We start from the raw sequence: 17,985 nt of genomic DNA on the forward strand, positions 1-17,985 counted from the left end.
CTTGCTAGTAAATAAATACCATTTTTAAAATAGAGGCAGCTCACTGGTAAGTGCTGCTATTTGAGCTATTTTTAGAACAGGCCAGCGGGCAACTCATCTGGTCCTCACGGGCGACCTGGTGCCCGCGGGCACCGCGTTGGTGACCCCTGATGTAAACAAACCTTGGTGAGTTCAAGGACTGCCAAAATTAGTAGGACAAAACGTTGCTCGCCAAATACTCGAATCAGTGAAGCATGTTTAATATAAACAGTGTGCTTTATAACAATTATGGAGGTTTGTGTCATGTTTGTCCTCCTACAGAACCCAAATTAAAAAAAAAAATGTTTCCCCTCATCATTTCCATTCTTCATGTATTTTTGAAAGAGCTCCAGAGAGCCACTAGGGCGGCGCTAAAGAGCAGCATGCGGCTCCAGAGCCTCGGGTTGCCGACCCCTGCTTTTGAAGAATACTGTGCTGCGTTAACGGAGCCTCGGACAAAACGGACTCTATCCTTAGACCTGAGAGTATAACTAGTATAGTATAACTAGTGCTCGGTCGTAGTTAGGAAAAAGCAACTTTACGGAGCCTAAATCCGTTTGTCATCGCACTTTTTTGTTTCTTATAAAAAAAAAAATCTGATTTAATATGGGATATGTTCTTTTATTTTCACCGCTCTTAAAAATGGTGCCTGTGTCTTTAAGAGTGACGCAGCGTGGCAGTCAATGCAGGACGGTGTGTGACTGTCTGTCCTCCGGCTGCCATCCCCATCATGGCCTCCACGCCGACACCAGCACGGCCGAGGATGAAGCCGCCAGCTAGCGGCGTGAAGACGGACACCCAGCAGAGGCACCGGTAGAGAGAGGCGCAGAGCCGCTTCGCAGCCCACATGCCAGCCACGTCTTTCCAGCCTAGTCCGGTGCTCAACAACCCGAGGCTGCGAACCCGGGCGGCGGCGCCACAAACATGTCAACAAACCGGGATTACTCGGTCAATCTGTCGGTGCAGCAAGTGCTGAGTCTTTGGGTGCAAGGGACGGCGCTGCAACATTTCACAGGTAATTAGTCACCGCAGGTAATTAGTTACCGCAGGTAATTAGTCACCGCAGGTAGTTAGTCACCGCAGGTAATTAGTTACCGCAGGTAGTTAGTCACCGCAGGTAATTAGTTACCGCAGGTAATTAGTCACCGCAGGTAATTAGTCACCGCAGGTAGTTAGTCACCGCAGGTAATTAGTCACCGCAGGTAATTAGTCACCGCAGGTAGTTAGTCACCGCAGGTAATTAGTCACCGCAGGTAATTAGTCACCGCAGGTAGTTAGTCACCGCAGGTAATTAGTCACCGCAGGTAGTTAGTCACCGCAGGTAGTTAGTCACCGCAGGTAATTAGTTACCGCAGGTAGTTAGTCACCGCAGGTAATTAGTCACCGCAGGTAGTTAGTCACCGCAGGTAGTTAGTCACCGCAGGTAGTTAGTCACCGCAGGTAGTTGGTCACCGCAGGTAATTAGTTACCGCAGGTAATTAGTCACCGCAGGTAATTAGTCACCGCAGGTAATTAGTCACCGCAGGTAGTTAGTCACCGCAGGTAGTTAGTCACCGCAGGTAATTAGTCACCGCAGGTAGTTAGTCACCGCAGGTAGTTAGTCACCGCAGGTAATTAGTTACCGCAGGTAATTAGTCACCGCAGGTAGTTAGTCACCGCAGGTAATTAGTTACCGCAGGTAGTTAGTCACCGCAGGTAATTAGTCACCGCAGGTAGTTAGTCACCGCAGGTAGTTAGTCACCGCAGGTAATTAGTTACCGCAGGTAATTAGTCACCGCAGGTAGTTAGTCACCGCAGGTAATTAGTTACCGCAGGTAATTAGTCACCGGTGCCCTTATTCGGCCGCTAGTGACAGTGGAATACAGCACCCATGCAGTACCTCCGTAGGGAAATGAAAGACTCAAGCCTGTCAGCGGTTTTCATACAAATGTCGTTCCACTCGGCTCGTGTATTGTTTTGTGACGTGGGGGGCAAGCTTTCGGCAAGTAAATAATGTCTACCCCTTTTCTCTTGCTCTTTGTTCCGCCGATAATGAACAGGGAGGTGTAATGTAATGTAGCTAATGGCTGCCTTAAAATCCAGACTTTTCTCAATGCAGTTCTGAATGGTGAGTCTTGGGTCTAGACTAGAACAGTGGTTCTCAAATAGGGGTACATGAGATTTTTTTTAAATATTCTAAAAATAGCAACAATTCAAAAATCCTTTATAAATGTATTTATTCAGTCAATCAGTCAATGTTCTTTTATCCATCCATCCATCTTCCGCTTATCCCAGGTCGGGTCGTGGGGGTAGCAGCCTAAGCAGGGATGCCCAGACTTCCCTCTCCCTAGCCACTTTGTCTAGCTCTTCTCGGGGGGTCCCGAGGCGTTCCCAGTCTTCCCAACGTGTCCCGGGTCTTCCCCGTGGCCTCCTACCGGTTGGACGTGCCCTAAACACCTCCCTCGGGAGGCGTTTGGGTGGCATCCTGACCAGATGCCCGAACCACCTCATCTGGCTCCTCTCCATGTGAAGGAGCAGCGGCTTTACTTTGAGCTCCTCCCGGATGGCAGAGCTTCTCACCCTATCTCTAAGGGAGAGACCAAAACTCGGCATAGCTCGGTTGGTAGAGTGGCCGTGCCAGCAACTTGAGGGTTGCAGGTTCGATTCCCGCTTCCACCATCCTAGTCACTGCCGTTGTGTCCTTGGTCAAGACACTTTACCCACCTGCTCCCAGTGCCACCCGCACTGGTTTAAATGTAACTTAAATATTGTGTTTCACTATGTAAAGCGCTTTGAGTCACTAGAGAAAAACGCTATATAAATATAATTCACTTTACTTCACATTTCGGCCGCTTGTACCCGTGATTTTATCCTTTCGGTCATGACCCAAAGCTCATGACCATAGGTGAGGACGGGAACGTAGATCGACCGGTAAATTGAGAGCTTTGCCTTCCGGCTCAGCTCCTTCTTCACCACAATGTGTGTTTATTTGTATAACCCTAAATCACAAGTGTCTCAAAGGGCTGCACAAACCACAACGACATCCTCGGTAGAGCCCACATAAGGGCAAGGAAAAACTCACCCCAGCGGGACGTCGACAATGATGACTATGAGAAACCTTGGAGAGGGCCGCATATGTGCTCAGTTTTTTTATATGGCAAAACACAAAATGTGCAACATTTTCCCCCAAAAAATATTTCAATGTGAAGTAATGGGAGCCTTGAATAGGTCAATAATTCAAAATGACATTGATTTTGATTCATTATTATGTTTTAAAGAAAGAAACAGCCTGCATGGCAGCTTTGTGTTATTAAGAGTAAGCATTGCAACAATTTCTTGTTACATTTCACCTGTTTGCTCTTTTATACCAATTTTTATGTTTTAATTTTTTTCAATTGTATTCTTAAAATGTGCCGTGGGGCCGTTAAAAAATAACCCGCAGGCCTCAAATGGCCCCCGGGCCGCACTTTGGACACCCCTGACTTAAGCTGTACATCAAGCAAGAATGGGAAATAATTCCACCTGAAAAGCTTCAAAAATGTGTCTCCTCAGTTCCCAAACGTTTACGGAGTGTTGTTAAAAGGAAAGGCCATGTGACACAGTGGTAAATTATACAGTTGTCATCAAGTTTAAAACAATAACCATGCAAACATTCTTAGCAAGTGTGCACAATTTCTATTTCCAAACAAGGAAACAGATTTGATCTCAATCTACGCTGCCTCTTCTTTGTGTTTTAAGAATTGCTGATAATGTGTTCTCTTCTTTTAAAATGCTGTGCACTTCGCCACGCCGTTGGAAAAGACAAAAGAGGTGCATGGGGTTCAAACCGCATGCATTCAAATGTAGGCGTTAAAGGTGGGGAAATAGAATTTGGGCGGCGGAAAAAAAAACCCAAAAACACTTGAATGTGCAACGTTGCCTTCTTTGGAGAAGCTGCGTGCATCCTGTGTTGAGAAATGTGCGGCGGGTGAGAAAAGAGGTAGCTGATGATGCTGAGTCAGCGGCATGTAAAGCAGCAGCCAGGAACTGGAGGCAGAGGCGCGGCGGGAGAAGGGCGCAGGAAACGCTGCCACCTGATCCCTCATTTTGCGCCGTGCCGATCCAACGAGGTGCAAAGTGACCTAGTGAGACATGAAACGGGGTCACGGCGAGGAAGCACAGTGGCGACAGGTCGTTAGGCACACCTGCGCCCTGTGCTGACTTCCAGTTGCTGCTTTCAAAAGATCAGGCCCAGTTGGACTTGTGCTTGTGGAAACACAGCACATACTGTACTTCCTTGAATTGCCGCCGGGGCGCTAATTCATTTAAAACCTCTTTTCACTCCGGCACTTACCAAAGGCATGCAGTAAAAGTAACCATGTGCCAATTATTTTAAAACCTCTTGTCACTCCGGCACTTACCAAAGGCATGCGGTAAATTTAGGCCTGCGCTTAAAAATTTGAGTGTGATGTAAGGATACCATCCTGAAAAGCACATTTAATAAAGTAAAATGTTATCATGGTCTTACCTTTACTTATAAATGAAGTCCATGCGCAGCTCCTTCTGATCAAAAGCATCGATAACTTGTTTATAGAAGTCTTCCTTATCTTTCTTCACTTTTAAAAGCCTCTGTCTCGATGGAGATCTTCCTTTATTACCTCCTGCTTCCATTGAAAGTCCAGTTTAGAAAACTGTTTTATTTTAGATATGTAATCCTCCACGTTAAAAGTGCAAGCGAGAGGAAAAACTAAAGGATCGCTGCTCACTCTTGCTGCTTGTTGTCACTTCTTCTGCAGCCGAGTAGTCGCAAGAAGGATCACTAGCGCCCTCTACCACCAGGAGGCGGGAGTCATTTAATGAGTCATATTTGACACACGCAGCTACGGCATTTTAATAAAAAATAGCTGCTTACTGTTCTTTTTAGCATATTCAATAGCTTGGACCTTAAATCCTACTGAATAGCTCTTAATCTTCTTCCCTTTATGCGATTTCAAATGATTGAAATCAGCTTCCTCCATTTTGAAAATGTGTGAGAGTCCAGTCCATAGTGGATCTAACATAATAGTGAGAGTCCACTCCATAGTGGATCTAACATAATAGTGTGAGTCCAGTCCATAGTGGATCTAACATAATAGTGAGAGTCCACTCCATAGTGGATCTAACATAATAGTGAGAGTCCACTCCATAGTGGATCTAACATAATAGTGAGAGTCCAGTCCATAGTGGATCCAACATAATAGTGTGAGTCCAGTCCATAGTGGATCTAACATAATAGTGTGAGAGTCCAGTCCATAGTGGATCTAACATAATAGTGAGAGTCCACTCCATAGTGGATCTAACATAATAGTGTGAGTCCAGTCCATAGTGGATCTAACATAATAGTGAGAGTCCACTCCATAGTGGATCTAACATAATAGTGAGAGTCCAGTCCATAGTGGATCTAACATAATAGTGTGAGTCCAGTCCATAGTGGATCTAACATAATAGTGAGAGTCCACTCCATAGTGGATCCAACATAATAGTGTGAGTCCAGTCCAGTCCATAGTGAAGCCAGCAGGAGACCTTCCCGAGCAGAGACAGGTCAGCAGGGCAGAGATGTTCTCAGCTGATGCACAGACGAGTGGTCCACCCCGGGTCCCGACTCTGGACAGCCAGCACTTCATCCATGGCCACCGGACATGTGCCCCCACCCCTCCGCAAGGGGGAGCAGAGCAGAAAAGAAACGGCAGATCAACTGGTCTAAAAAGGGAGTCTATTTAAAGGCTAGAGTATACACATTGGTTTCAAGATGGGACTTAAATGCTTCTACTGAGGTGGCATCTCTAACTGCATGCCAGAGTACTGGAGCCCCAATATAAAACACTCTATAGCCCGCAGACTGTTTTTGGGCTCTGGGAATCACAAATAAGTGGGAGTTCTTTGAACATTGTACCGTGTGCATGTCCCAAATAAACTGAAACTGAAAACTGCAAGACTGCAGCAGGTGGTTGTGATACTGCTCACCTCCATGTCGATATGACAGCAGATGTAAAACTGGATCTAGTTGGTCCACCCAAATAGAGAATGTCTGATTCCTTTGTGTGTGTGTGTCAGACATTGCACTCCTCTGGCTTCAACGAGGCAGAGATCTGACACTGCGCCTCGCTCGGCCGCTCACACAGGATAAAGAGCTACTGTGCTGCGGTGATTCAAGGATCAATAAACACACGTCGGCGCTCACGCCGCTCGGAACGGTAGAAACACTTGTGTACTAGGGTTGTAAGGTGTACCGGTACTAGTACAGCAGGGGTGTCCAAACTTTTTCTACTGAGGGCCGCACACGGAAAAATAAACCATTTTGATATTTTTCATTTTCAAACCATTACAAAATATATGGATTTAAATTTTTTTATTTTATTTTTTTACTTTTAAGGCTCCCGTGGACCATTAAAATGTTATAAACAAGTCAAATTATCATTTTATTTTTATTTAACGTTTACACTAAATCTCTATAACAGGGGTCACCAACCTGTTTGAAAGCAAGACCTACTTCTTGGGTACTGATTCATGCCAAGGGCTACCAGTTTGATACACACTTCAATAAATGGACAGAAATAGCCAATTTGCTCAATTTACCTTTAATGAATAAGTAATGGGTATTTCTGTCTGTCATTCTGTTGTACATTTTTTTTCCTTTTACAGAAGGTTTTTTGTAGAGAATAAATGATGAAAAAAACACTTAATTGAACGGTTTAAAAGAGGAGAAAACAAATATAAATTATATAAATTCAAGTTTATATATATATATATATATATATATATATATATATATATATATATATATATATATATATATACTGTATATATATAAAACGAGAAAAAAAAGACAATTAAATTTTGAAACATAGTTTATCTTCAATTTCGACTCTTTAAAACTCAAAATTTAACCGAAAAAAAAGAAAAACTAACTAATTCGAATCTTTTTGAAAAAAAATAAAAAAATTATTTATGGAACATCATTAGTAATTTTTCCTGATTAAGATTAATTTTAGAATTTTGATGACATGTTTTAAAATAGTTTAAAATCCAATCTGCATTTTGTTAGAATATATAACAAATTGGACCAAGCTATATTTCTACCAAAGACGATTCATTAATTCTTCTAAATTTTCCAGAACAAAAATATTAAAAGAAATTCAAAATACTTTGAAATAAGATTTAAATTTGATTCTGAAGGTTTTCTAGATTTGCCAGAATAATTTTTTTGAATTTTAATCATAAGTTTAAAGAAATGTTTTACAAATATTCTTTGTTGAAAAACAGAAGCTAAAATGAAGAATTAAATAAAAATGTATTTTTTATTCTTTACAATGAAAAATATAAATTGACTTGAACATTGATTTAAATTGTCAGGAAAGAGGAGGAAGGAATTTAAAAGGTAAAAAGTTATGTGTTTAAAAATCCTAAAATCATTTTTAAGGTTGTATTTTTTCTCTAAAATTGTCTTTCTGAACGTTATAAGAAGCAAAGTAAAAAAACAAATGAATTTATTCAAACAAGTGATGACCAAGTCTTTAAAATATTTTCTTGGATTTTCAAATTCTATGCAGTATTTCCCCCACCGCCCAACACATTCAGAAAGCAATTTTGATGTGAAGTAATTGGAGCCCTAAAAAGATCACCAATGCAGGACACCATCCATTTTTTATTTAATTATTATTTTTGAGTAATAACAGAAAAAAGATCAATAAAATCCCACTAAATATCTTTGGGATCCAAATGGTCCCCCACTCATAATTGATACATTTGTATTATTATTATAATTTGTTTTAACTTTCAACACTTAAGTTAATATTTTCCACATAAAACAGTTTCAAGTGAAATATTTGAAGTAAATGAAGGTTTGAATAGGTCAATAATTCATTAAAATACAGATTTTTTGAAACAATTTTTTTTGAGCAATAGCAAAAGAAAAATAAACAAACAAAAAGAAAAAAAAACTTTACATTGCAACTTTTTGTAGTTAGATTGAACCCCATTCCACTCTTTTTAATGTCTTTCTTTTATTTTTACAAGAAGATTTACAGAATGTGTGGCGGGCTGGTAAACAATTAGCTGCTGGCCGCAAATGGCCCCCGGGCCTCACTTTGGACATCCCTGTAGTATAGTATCGCGGTGCTAATGAATCAAAAACGGTACTATATTCTTGTTTGAAAAGTACCAGTTCGCAATTTCTTATCATTTTTATTTTTTAAAGGGCATAACGTCCAAAATGGCTGGTTTTACAAGCAGGGGAGCACGTTCGGCAGCGCACAATCACAGAGTACTTACAAGCAGACACAGAGTGTAGACAGAAAAGGGAGGACGGATGCATTTTGGTCTAAAAACTGAGGATAAAGGTGAAGTTATAACCCCGAAACGCCCTCAGGAAGAGCTGCTTTAAAACATGGCTAGCTAGCTAGCTAGCAGCGAAATCCATCTGCAGTCGGCAGTGTTTTAGCTACTTTCAAATCACTAATCCTCGCCTCCATGGCGACAAATAAAGTAAGTTTTTTACAAGTTTCATTATCACTGCAGGACGAGGAATAGCTAAACATGCTTCACTACACACCGTAGCTCACCGGCGTCACAATGTAAACAAACGCCATGGGTGGATCTACACCTGACATCCACTGTAATGATACCAAGTACAAGAGCGTATCTAGTCGATACTACTATGATTACAAAATCTTTTTTCATTCAAATTCATATTATGTTTATAAACTCAGGAAATACTTCCCTGGACACATGAAGACTTTGAATATGACCAATGTATGATCCTGCAACTACTTGGTATCGATTGATCCCCAAATGTGTAGTATCATCCAAAACTAATTTAAAGTATTCAAACAAGAGAAGAATAAGTGATTATTACATTTTAACAGAAGTGTAGATAGAACATGTTGAAATAGAAAATAAGCAGATATTAACAGTAAATGAACAAGTGGATTAATAATCATTTTTTACAGCTTGTCCTTAATAATGTTGACAAAATAATAGATGTATAAATGACACAATATGATACTGCATACGTCAGCAGACTAAATTAGGAGCCGTTGTTTGTTTACTTACTACTAAAAGACAAGTTGTCTTGTATGTTCACTATTTTATTTAAGGATAACATTGCAATAATAAACCTGTTTAATGTACACTAACATTTTTTTTTTAAATAAAGCCATTTTTTGTGGTTTGTCTATTTAGAAAAGTACCAAAATATTGTAATGTCTCAGGACAACCTGTCAGAGTGAGTTTGTGACGAAGCCCAAGATGCAGAGGAGGCGGCAGGCATTGCGCAGGAAAACATGATTTCATCTTTAGAAATGAAAAAACACAAACCAGGAACTAGGAACAGCCAAACTGGAAAACAGCAAACAGGAACTAACAACAAAAAGACAGGTTCTATGACAAGTATTACTGACATTGACAGGTAGTGGTGACAATAATCCAGCATCTGACTGGAGGACAAAAACAGGTTCAAATATCATCCGGCTGATTGACACCAGGTGTGGCCAGGTGCCAATCAGCCGCAGCTGAGGGGGAACAGCGCTCAGGGAGAAAAACAGGAAATAACCAAAATAAAAGCGCTGACAGGAAACAAAGACACAGTGGAAAAACTAAAACCTAACCAAACTGTCAGGGACAAACCTGACCCAACCCTGTTTAAATTGATATTTTTTATTGTCCCAAAGTCTTTTTTCCTTTTTTAAAAATTCATATCATGATTATAAACTCAGGAAATAAGTCACTGGACACACGAGGACTTAAAGTATGACCAATGTATGATCTTGTAACTACTTACAATACCTAAATGTGTCCAAACTAATCCAAAACTAATGTAAAGTACCAAAGAAGAGAAGAATAAGTGATTATTACATTTGAACAGAAGTGTAGATAGAACATGTTGGAAGAGAAAATAAGCAGATATTAACTGTAACTGAACAAGTGGATTAATAATCACTTTTTACAGCTTGTCCTTAATAATTTAGACAAATAATAGGTGTATAAATGACACAATATGTTACTGCAGACTAATTAGGATATTATCTTTGTTTACTTACTACAAGGGTGTCCAAAGTGCGGCCCGGGGGGCATTTGCGGCCCGCAGCTAATCGTTTAGCGGCCCGCCACACATTCTGCAAAAAATTGCAAAATTGATAGTATTGCAAAAATAAAAAATAAAACATAAAAAAAAAAGTGGAATGAGGTGAAATCCAATGAGAAAAAGTGGCAATGTTGACACAAAGCTGCCCCGCAGGCAGTTTTTTTATTTTGTTCCTTTTGTCATTATTTTCTTTTTTTTCCAAAAGGACAAAAACATCTGTGTTATAATGAATTATTACTTAAAAAATATCAGTTTAAAATGTTTTATGTGGAAAAAATATTGCATATGTTGTTTGGTTGCCGTATAAAAACATCAAAAATTTGACAAAAGAGCATAAAACCAACAAAATAATAGTTCAAACTTAAAATCGACAAATATATCGGAGGTTGATCTTGAAATTTAAGTGCTAAAAGTAAAACAAAAACTAATAAAAATGTATTCCTTTATGAGTGGGGAACCTTTCGGATCTCAAATATATTTAGTAGGATTTTATTTATCTTTTCACTGTGATTACTCAAAAATATTAAATAATTAAAATCAATGTCCTGCATTATTGATCTTTGAGGACTTGAATCTAAATAAAGGAACTCTCCTGAAGGAATCAATAAAGTTCTATCTATCTAAATACTGCATAGTTCAGTTTTACTATAAAAAACAAAGTTGTCTTTGACAGAAAAGGCATAAAACCTTATTTGTTTTACTTTATATCAACCTCAAGTTGATATAGAGATTTACTGTAAGCATTAAATTAAAAATAATAATATCACTTTAATGGGGCGGCATAGCTCGGTTGGTAGAGTGGCCTTGCCAGCAACTCGAGGGTTGTAGGTTCGATTCCCGCTTCCGCCATCCTAGTCACTGCCGTTGTGTCCTTGGGCAAGACACTTTACCCACCTGCTCCCAGTGCCACCCACACTGCTTTAAATGTAACTTAGATATTGGGTTTCACTATGTTAAGCGCTTTGAGTCGCTCGAGAAAAGAGCTGTATAAAAATATAATTCACAATAATTTGACTTATTTTTAACATTTTCGTGACTGAGACCCTCTATGCTCCCCAGGACCTCTAAGGATAAAAAAAATCAATCAATCATAGGAGGAAAAGAAACGGCAGATCAACTGGTCTAAAAAGGGAGTCTATTTAAAGGCTAGAGTATACAAATGAGTTTTAAGGTGAGACTTAAATGCTTCTACTGAGGTGTCATCTCCAACTGTTAAAAATCCATATATTTTGTTATGGTTTGAAAATGAAAATGATCAAAATGGCCCCGCGTGCTTAAATATTTCCGTGTGCGGCCCCTCTGTGGAAAAAGTTTGGACACCCCTGACTTACTACTAAAAGACAAGTTGTCTTGTATGTTCACTATTTTATTTAAGGATAACATTGCAATAATAAACATATGTTTAATGTACACTAAGAATTTGTGTTAAAATAAAGCTGATATTGCCATTTTTTGTGGTCCCCTTTATTTAGAAATGTATTGAAATACATTTTGGTACTGGTTCAGATACCAAAATATTGGTTATCGAGACAAGCCTATTCTGTGTCATGTTGTCGGTCTTCTCTGGAATGATGGGACTGTGTTGTGTCTCCTTCCTGGTCAGAGATGTGGTACTGGGTCTTCCTCTGGTGCCTCTTCTCCTCGCTCTTGGTCCACGGGGCGGTGGGCCTGCTCATGTTGGTCATGCTGCAGCGCCACAAGAGGGGTCGCCTCATCACCCTCGTGCTGGTCAGCGTGGGTTTCCTGGCCTCCCTCTCCGGAGGCGTCGTCACCAGTAAGTCGTTGCACACTTCCTCTCTTTCCGTCTAACCTCAGCAGTGTTCCGCATCCGTTCACCCTGAGGATGACCGCTAAGGGGATTTGCTGACTGGTGGCCCACTTATGTCAGTCACAGGTGCAGCTGACAGGCAGGGGAAGACACTTTAGAGCAGGGGTAGGGAACCTATGGCTCACGAGCCACATGTGGCTCTTTTGATGACTGCATCTGGCTCTCGGATAAAACTGAGCTGACATCGCTTGACACGATAAGTAATGAATAATTCCACTTGTTAAAAATAACGTTCAAAATATAAAATATTCTCATGCTTTTTTATGTTCAAGAAGTTGCGTTAATGTTAAGAAGTCATTTATTTATTATTGGTTAGTGTGGGGCTTGCCCTCCTGGGGATTCTTCAGACCACCAAGCACCGACATGAGAGCCTGTTTCAGGGTTACAATATTGTTTTATTTTTCAATTATACAAAAAAAGAAGGGAAAAACCAAAGGAAAAAAAATGAAGACAGCAGAAACAAAAGGAAGAAAAAAAAAAGATTAAAAAAACAAATTTAAAATGAAAAATGAACGAGAAAAAACAAAAAGAAAAAAAACTGGAAAAATTATACAAAAAACAAAAATCAAAAGGGAAAAAACAAATGAAAAACAAAAAATAAAAAATGAAGAAAAAGAACAATAAAAATTATACAAAAAACACAAAACAAAAATAAAAAGGGAAAAAACAAAGCAAAAAAGTTAAGTCAACAAAAACAAAAGAATAAAACAAATCCAAAATTGGCTCCAGTTTCAACCCCGTCTCTCCTCCTTGCTGCTGCTTATAAGAGAGTGACAGGTGATTACATAAGTCCGAGATGGGCCATCTACGCACCCGTCGCTGATTTCGAGGCCGGTCCTGGCACACCCTGCTTCGCTGCAGGCCCGCAGGCCACGTCCCCTCCACAGTTAGCATCAGAATAACAATGTTATTCCAAAGAATAAGAGACTTATTATACTCTAGAAATGTTGGTCTTACTTAAAAATGCACGACTTTAGTTGTGTTCAGTGTTAAAAAAAAAAATTATATGGCTCTTACAGAAATACATTTTAAAATATTTGGCTTTCTTGGCTCTCTCAGCCAAAAAGGTTCCCGACCCCTGCTTTAGGGCCTGGTCTACTTCAGGTTTGCGATTATTAAAACTTTGGTAGCGCACACAGTTATGCAGTGTATATAATATACGTGCATGTTTTATTGTTGGCATGCTCACAATGTTCTTATCTGTACTGTAAAGTTCAAATTTGAAAGACAATCTAAAAAGAAGTTTAAGTCTAATAATGGGAAGAAAAGACACACATCTAATCATTTAGCACCTAGAATTTTGGTTTCCCAAGCCTGGAAATGTACTTTATTCAGCACGTTGGGAAGGTATGTGCAAAAGTTGCGCATAAATCATACTTGCGAACCCTCCCAGATTTTCCGGGAGACTCCCGAAATTAAGCGCCTCTCCCGAAAACCTGCCGGGACAAATTTAATCCCGAACATCTCCAGAAATTAAGGCGGAGCAAGAGGCCACGCCCCATCCAGCTCCACGCGGACCCTAGTGACGTGTCGGCAGCCTGTTTTCACGTCCGCTTTCCCACAATATAAACAGAGTGCCTGCCCAATGACCTTATAACTGTAGAATGATCCAGGGCGAGTTCTTGGTTTGTTATGTGGGTTTATTGTAAGGCAGTTCAATTAACGTCCTCCCAGCGCGGCAACAACACACAACAACAGCAGTCACGTTTTCGTCTACAGTAAAGCAGTTCGTCTGCCGTAAACAGCAATGTTGTGACACTCTTAAACAGGACAATACTGCATTTTACTGTGCATGCATATGTGACTGTAACATCTACGGCGGTGGTTCTCAACCTTTTTTCAGAGATGTACCACTGTGAACATTTTTTTAATTCAAGTACCCCCTAATCAGAGCAAAGCATTTTTGGTTGAGAAAAAAAAGATAAAAAGGTAAAATACAGCACAATGTCATCAGTCTCTGATTTATTAAATTGTATAACAGTGCTAAATATTGCTCATTTGTAGTGGTCTTTCTTGAACTATTTGGGAAAAAAAGATATAAAAAAATAACAAAAAACTTATTGAAAAATAAACAAGTTATTCAATTATAAATAAAGATTTTTACACACTGCGATGAGATGGCGACTTGTCCAGGGTGTACCCCGTCTTCCGCCCGATTGTAGCTGAGATAGGCAACAGCGCCCCGCTGCCACCCCAAAGGGAATAAGCGGTAGAAAATGAAATGGATGGATGGATAGCTGTAAATATACTCCTCCCCTCTTAACCACACCCCCAACCACGCCCCCCACCCTCCACCTCCCGAAATCGGAGGTCTAAAGGTTGGCAAGTATGCATAAATGCAAGGGCAGACGGCAAAAAGGTCATGTTTTGGGTGTTATACAGTACAGGCCAAAAGTTTGGACACACCTTCTCTTCTCGTTTGCTTAATTTTCATGACCACCGTGTTTTTCGGAGTATAAGTCGCTCCGGAGTATAAGTCGCACCTGCCGAAAATGCATAATAAAGAAGGAAAAAACATATACGAGTCGCACTGGAGTATACCGTATTTCCCTGAATTGCTCCCGGGTAAATAGTATGCACCTGCCTAGAATTACTGCCGGGTCAAACTCGTTTCGCAAAATAATTAGCATATGCTTAGCATTACCGTCGGCTCAGGATTAAAAACTCGTTTCGCAAAATATTATTTTTATTAGCTCATGTCTAGAATTTCCACCGGGTCGAACTCGTTTCGCCAAATAATTAGCATATGCCTAGAATTTCCGCCGGGTCAAACTCGTGACGTCACGAGTGACACTTCACCTGTCATCATTTTCAAAATGGAGGAGGCTGATTTCAATCATTTGAAATCGCATAAAGGGAAGAAGATTAAGAGCTATTCAGTAGGATTTAAGGTCCAAGCTATTGAATATGCTAAAAAGAACAGTAAGCAGCTATGTTTTATTAATATACCGTAGCTGCGTGTGTCAAATATGAGTCATTAAATGACTCCCGCCTCCTGGTGGTAGAGGGCGCTAGTGATCCTTCTTGCGACTACTCGGCTGCAGAAGAAGTGACAACAAGCAGCAATCGTTTATTTTTTCCTCTCGCTTGCACTTTTAACATGGAGGATTACATATCTAAAATAAAACAGTTTTCTAAACTGGACTTTCAATGGAAGCAGGAGGTAATAAAGGAAGATCTCCATCGAGACAGACAGACTTTTAAAACTGAAGAAAGATAAGGAAGACTTCTATAAACAAGTTATTGATGCTTTTGATCAGAAGGAGCTGCGCATGGACTTCATTTATAAGTAAAAGTAAGACCATAATAACCGTTTTTTTTATTAAATGTGGTTTTCATGATGGTATCCTTACATCACACTCAAATTTATAAGCGCAGGCCTAAATTTACCGCATGCCTTTGGTAAGTGGCAGAGTGAGAAGAGGTTTTAAAATAATTAGCGCCCCGGCGGCAATTGAAGGAAATAGGGTAATCATCCAAAGTCTGGACGGAGCGTTGCCTGGTCCTAACCTGGTCATGTGTGTGTCTAAATAGGCGCAGCAGTGGCGGGGGTGTACCGCGTGGCAGGCAAGGGCATGGCACCGCTGGAGGCTCTCATTCTCGGCGTGGGCCAGACCTGCCTCTCCGTGGTCGTATCCTTCTCCCGCATCCTGGCCACGCTATGAAGCCACCGACCGTCGGCGGACGCAAACACCGACGGACAGAGCCTGGTCGGACTCATACTCATACGGAGTTGCCTCTTGGACCTTTGCGACCGGGTGCAGACCAGACCCTCATGCTGCCAAGCTGGTCTCTACCGCTGCCCCGAATACCGAAGCTAATTCCTGATGAGCGCAAGCAGCACCATCCTCAGCTTCTGGCCTGAAAGCCACGTTGAGGATGTTCTCTCCAGAGGAAACTCGGTCTTCTCTGGGATTTCCTACAGGTCTTTGTGGACACTGACTTTCCAAGGATCTTGCTTCCCATATACAGGAATGATCAACTAGAAGTTCAGTTTTTTTTTTCTACAAGCAGCAATCGAGATGGATTTTAATCTCGGGAGCAAATGTTGAGCACTGAAGTCTCGACGGTGTGAAGTCGGAGCAGGCTCTCTTCTCATGGTCATTCCAGCTGCACAGCCGTGTTGTCCCAGTCCAGCCAGCAGGACTCAAGATGGGTGAATCCCGCCAACTTGGGAGAGAAAACGAGTATCGGTGCCATAACGGTTTGGGTTTTTACGGAGAAGAATGCCAGTTTTAGGAAAATGGGTACAATTCGGTTCTGTTTTTGTTTAGACTTAGACCAGGCCTGGGCAATTATTTAGACTCGGGGGGGCCACATTTAGAGACAAAAATGTGTCTATTTTTAGGAATACTAATACACAACCTCACAATAATATCTGATTGAATGCTAAAAACTTTATGACAGACCGCCTAAAGAAAACGTAATGGAATTTTACATTTTTCTATGAAGGATAAAACACTGAATATTGACAACATATGAACGTCACGCCCCCCCCTCTCCATCCACATATTTTACAATCAAGTGAAATGCAACAAAAAGTGAAATATGAACGCAAAGGGGACATAACAAACCCGCCTACAATCTGATGTATCTGATACATCACTAAGCTTTAGAACTTTGTTGTGAAATTCTCCTTCCGCCTCTGTGGAAACGCTTCCCGCCCACACTGCTTGGTGCCTCGTCTGAGCTGCTGTGACTTACATTAGCATAGTAACTAATTAGTTGACCATAGTAACTAATTAGTTGACCATAGTAACTAACTAGTTGACCATAGTAACTAATTAGTTGACCATAGTAACTAATTAGTTGACCATGGTAACTAATTAGTTGACCATAGTAACTAATTAGTTGACCATAGTAACTAGTTAGTTGACCATAGTAACTAGTTAGTTCACCATAGTAACTAGTTAGTTCACCATAGTAACTAGTTAGTTCACCATAGTAACTAATTAGATGACCATAGTAACTAATTAGTTGACCATAGTAACTACAAACCCTGTTTCCATATGAGTTGGGAAATTGTGTTAGATATAAATATAAACAGAATACAATGATTTGAAATTCATTTTCAACCCATATTCAATTGAATATGCTACAAAGACAACATATTTGATAAACATTTTTTATTTTTTTTTTTGCAAATAATCATTAACTTTAGAGTTTGATGCCAGCAACACGTGACAAAGAAGTTGGGAAAGGTGGCAATAAATACTGATAAAGTTGAGGATTGCTCATCAAACACTTATTTGGAACATCCCACATGTGTGGGATGTGTCATCCGGACCAAAGGGGAAGCGAACCATCCAGACTGTTATTGATGCAAAGTGTAAAAGCCAGCATGTGTGATGGTATGGGGGTGTATTAGTGCCCAAGACATGGGTAACTTACACATCTGTGATGGTATGGGGGTGTATTAGTGCCCAAGGCATGGGTAACTTACACATGTGTGATGGTATGGGGGTGCATTAGTGCCCAAGGCATGGGTAACTTACACATGTGTGATGGTATGGGGGTGTATTAGTGAACAAGGCATGGGTAACTTACACATGTGTGATGGTATGGGGGTGTATTAGTGCCCAAGGCATGGGTAACTTGCACATGTGTGATGGTATGGGGGTGTATTAGTGAACAAGGCATGGGTAACTTACACATGTGTGATGGTATGGGGGTGTATTAGTGCCCAAGGCATGGGTAACTTACACAGGTGTGATGGTATGGGGGTGTATTAGTGCCCAAGGCATGGGTAACTTACACATGTGTGATGGTATGGGGGTGTATTAGTGCCCAAGGCATGGGTAACTTACACATGTGTGATGGTATGGGGGTGTATTAGTGAACAAGGCATGGGTAACTTACACATGTGTGATGGTATGGGGGTGTATTAGTGCCCAAGGCATGGGTAACTTACACATGTGTGATGGTATGGGGGTGTATTAGTGAACAAGGCATGGGTAACTTACACATGTGTGATGGTATGGGGGTGTATTAGTGCCCAAGACATGGGTAACTTACACATGTGTGATGGTATGGGGGTGTATTAGTGCCCAAGACATGGGTA

At 40.7% G+C, this 17,985-nt stretch overlaps 1 protein-coding gene across 1 annotated transcript; it reads left to right on the forward strand.

The window, feature by feature from the left end:
• The first annotated feature begins 748 nt into the window (after nucleotides 1-748).
• On the forward strand, nucleotides 749-17,439 carry LOC133546751 (transmembrane protein 170B-like). Its single transcript, XM_061892563.1, has 4 exons — nucleotides 749-802; nucleotides 892-1,033; nucleotides 11,700-11,870; nucleotides 15,459-17,439. The coding sequence occupies exons 1-4, from the start codon at nucleotides 749-751 to the stop codon at nucleotides 15,587-15,589; spliced, it is 498 nt and encodes a 165-aa protein (XP_061748547.1). The 3' UTR covers nucleotides 15,590-17,439.
• Nucleotides 17,440-17,985: the final 546 nt, after the last annotated feature.

This window comes from Nerophis ophidion, unplaced genomic scaffold, assembly GCF_033978795.1.
Source record: "Nerophis ophidion isolate RoL-2023_Sa unplaced genomic scaffold, RoL_Noph_v1.0 HiC_scaffold_42, whole genome shotgun sequence".
In the NCBI taxonomy this organism is placed as follows: Eukaryota; Metazoa; Chordata; class Actinopteri; order Syngnathiformes; family Syngnathidae; genus Nerophis; species Nerophis ophidion.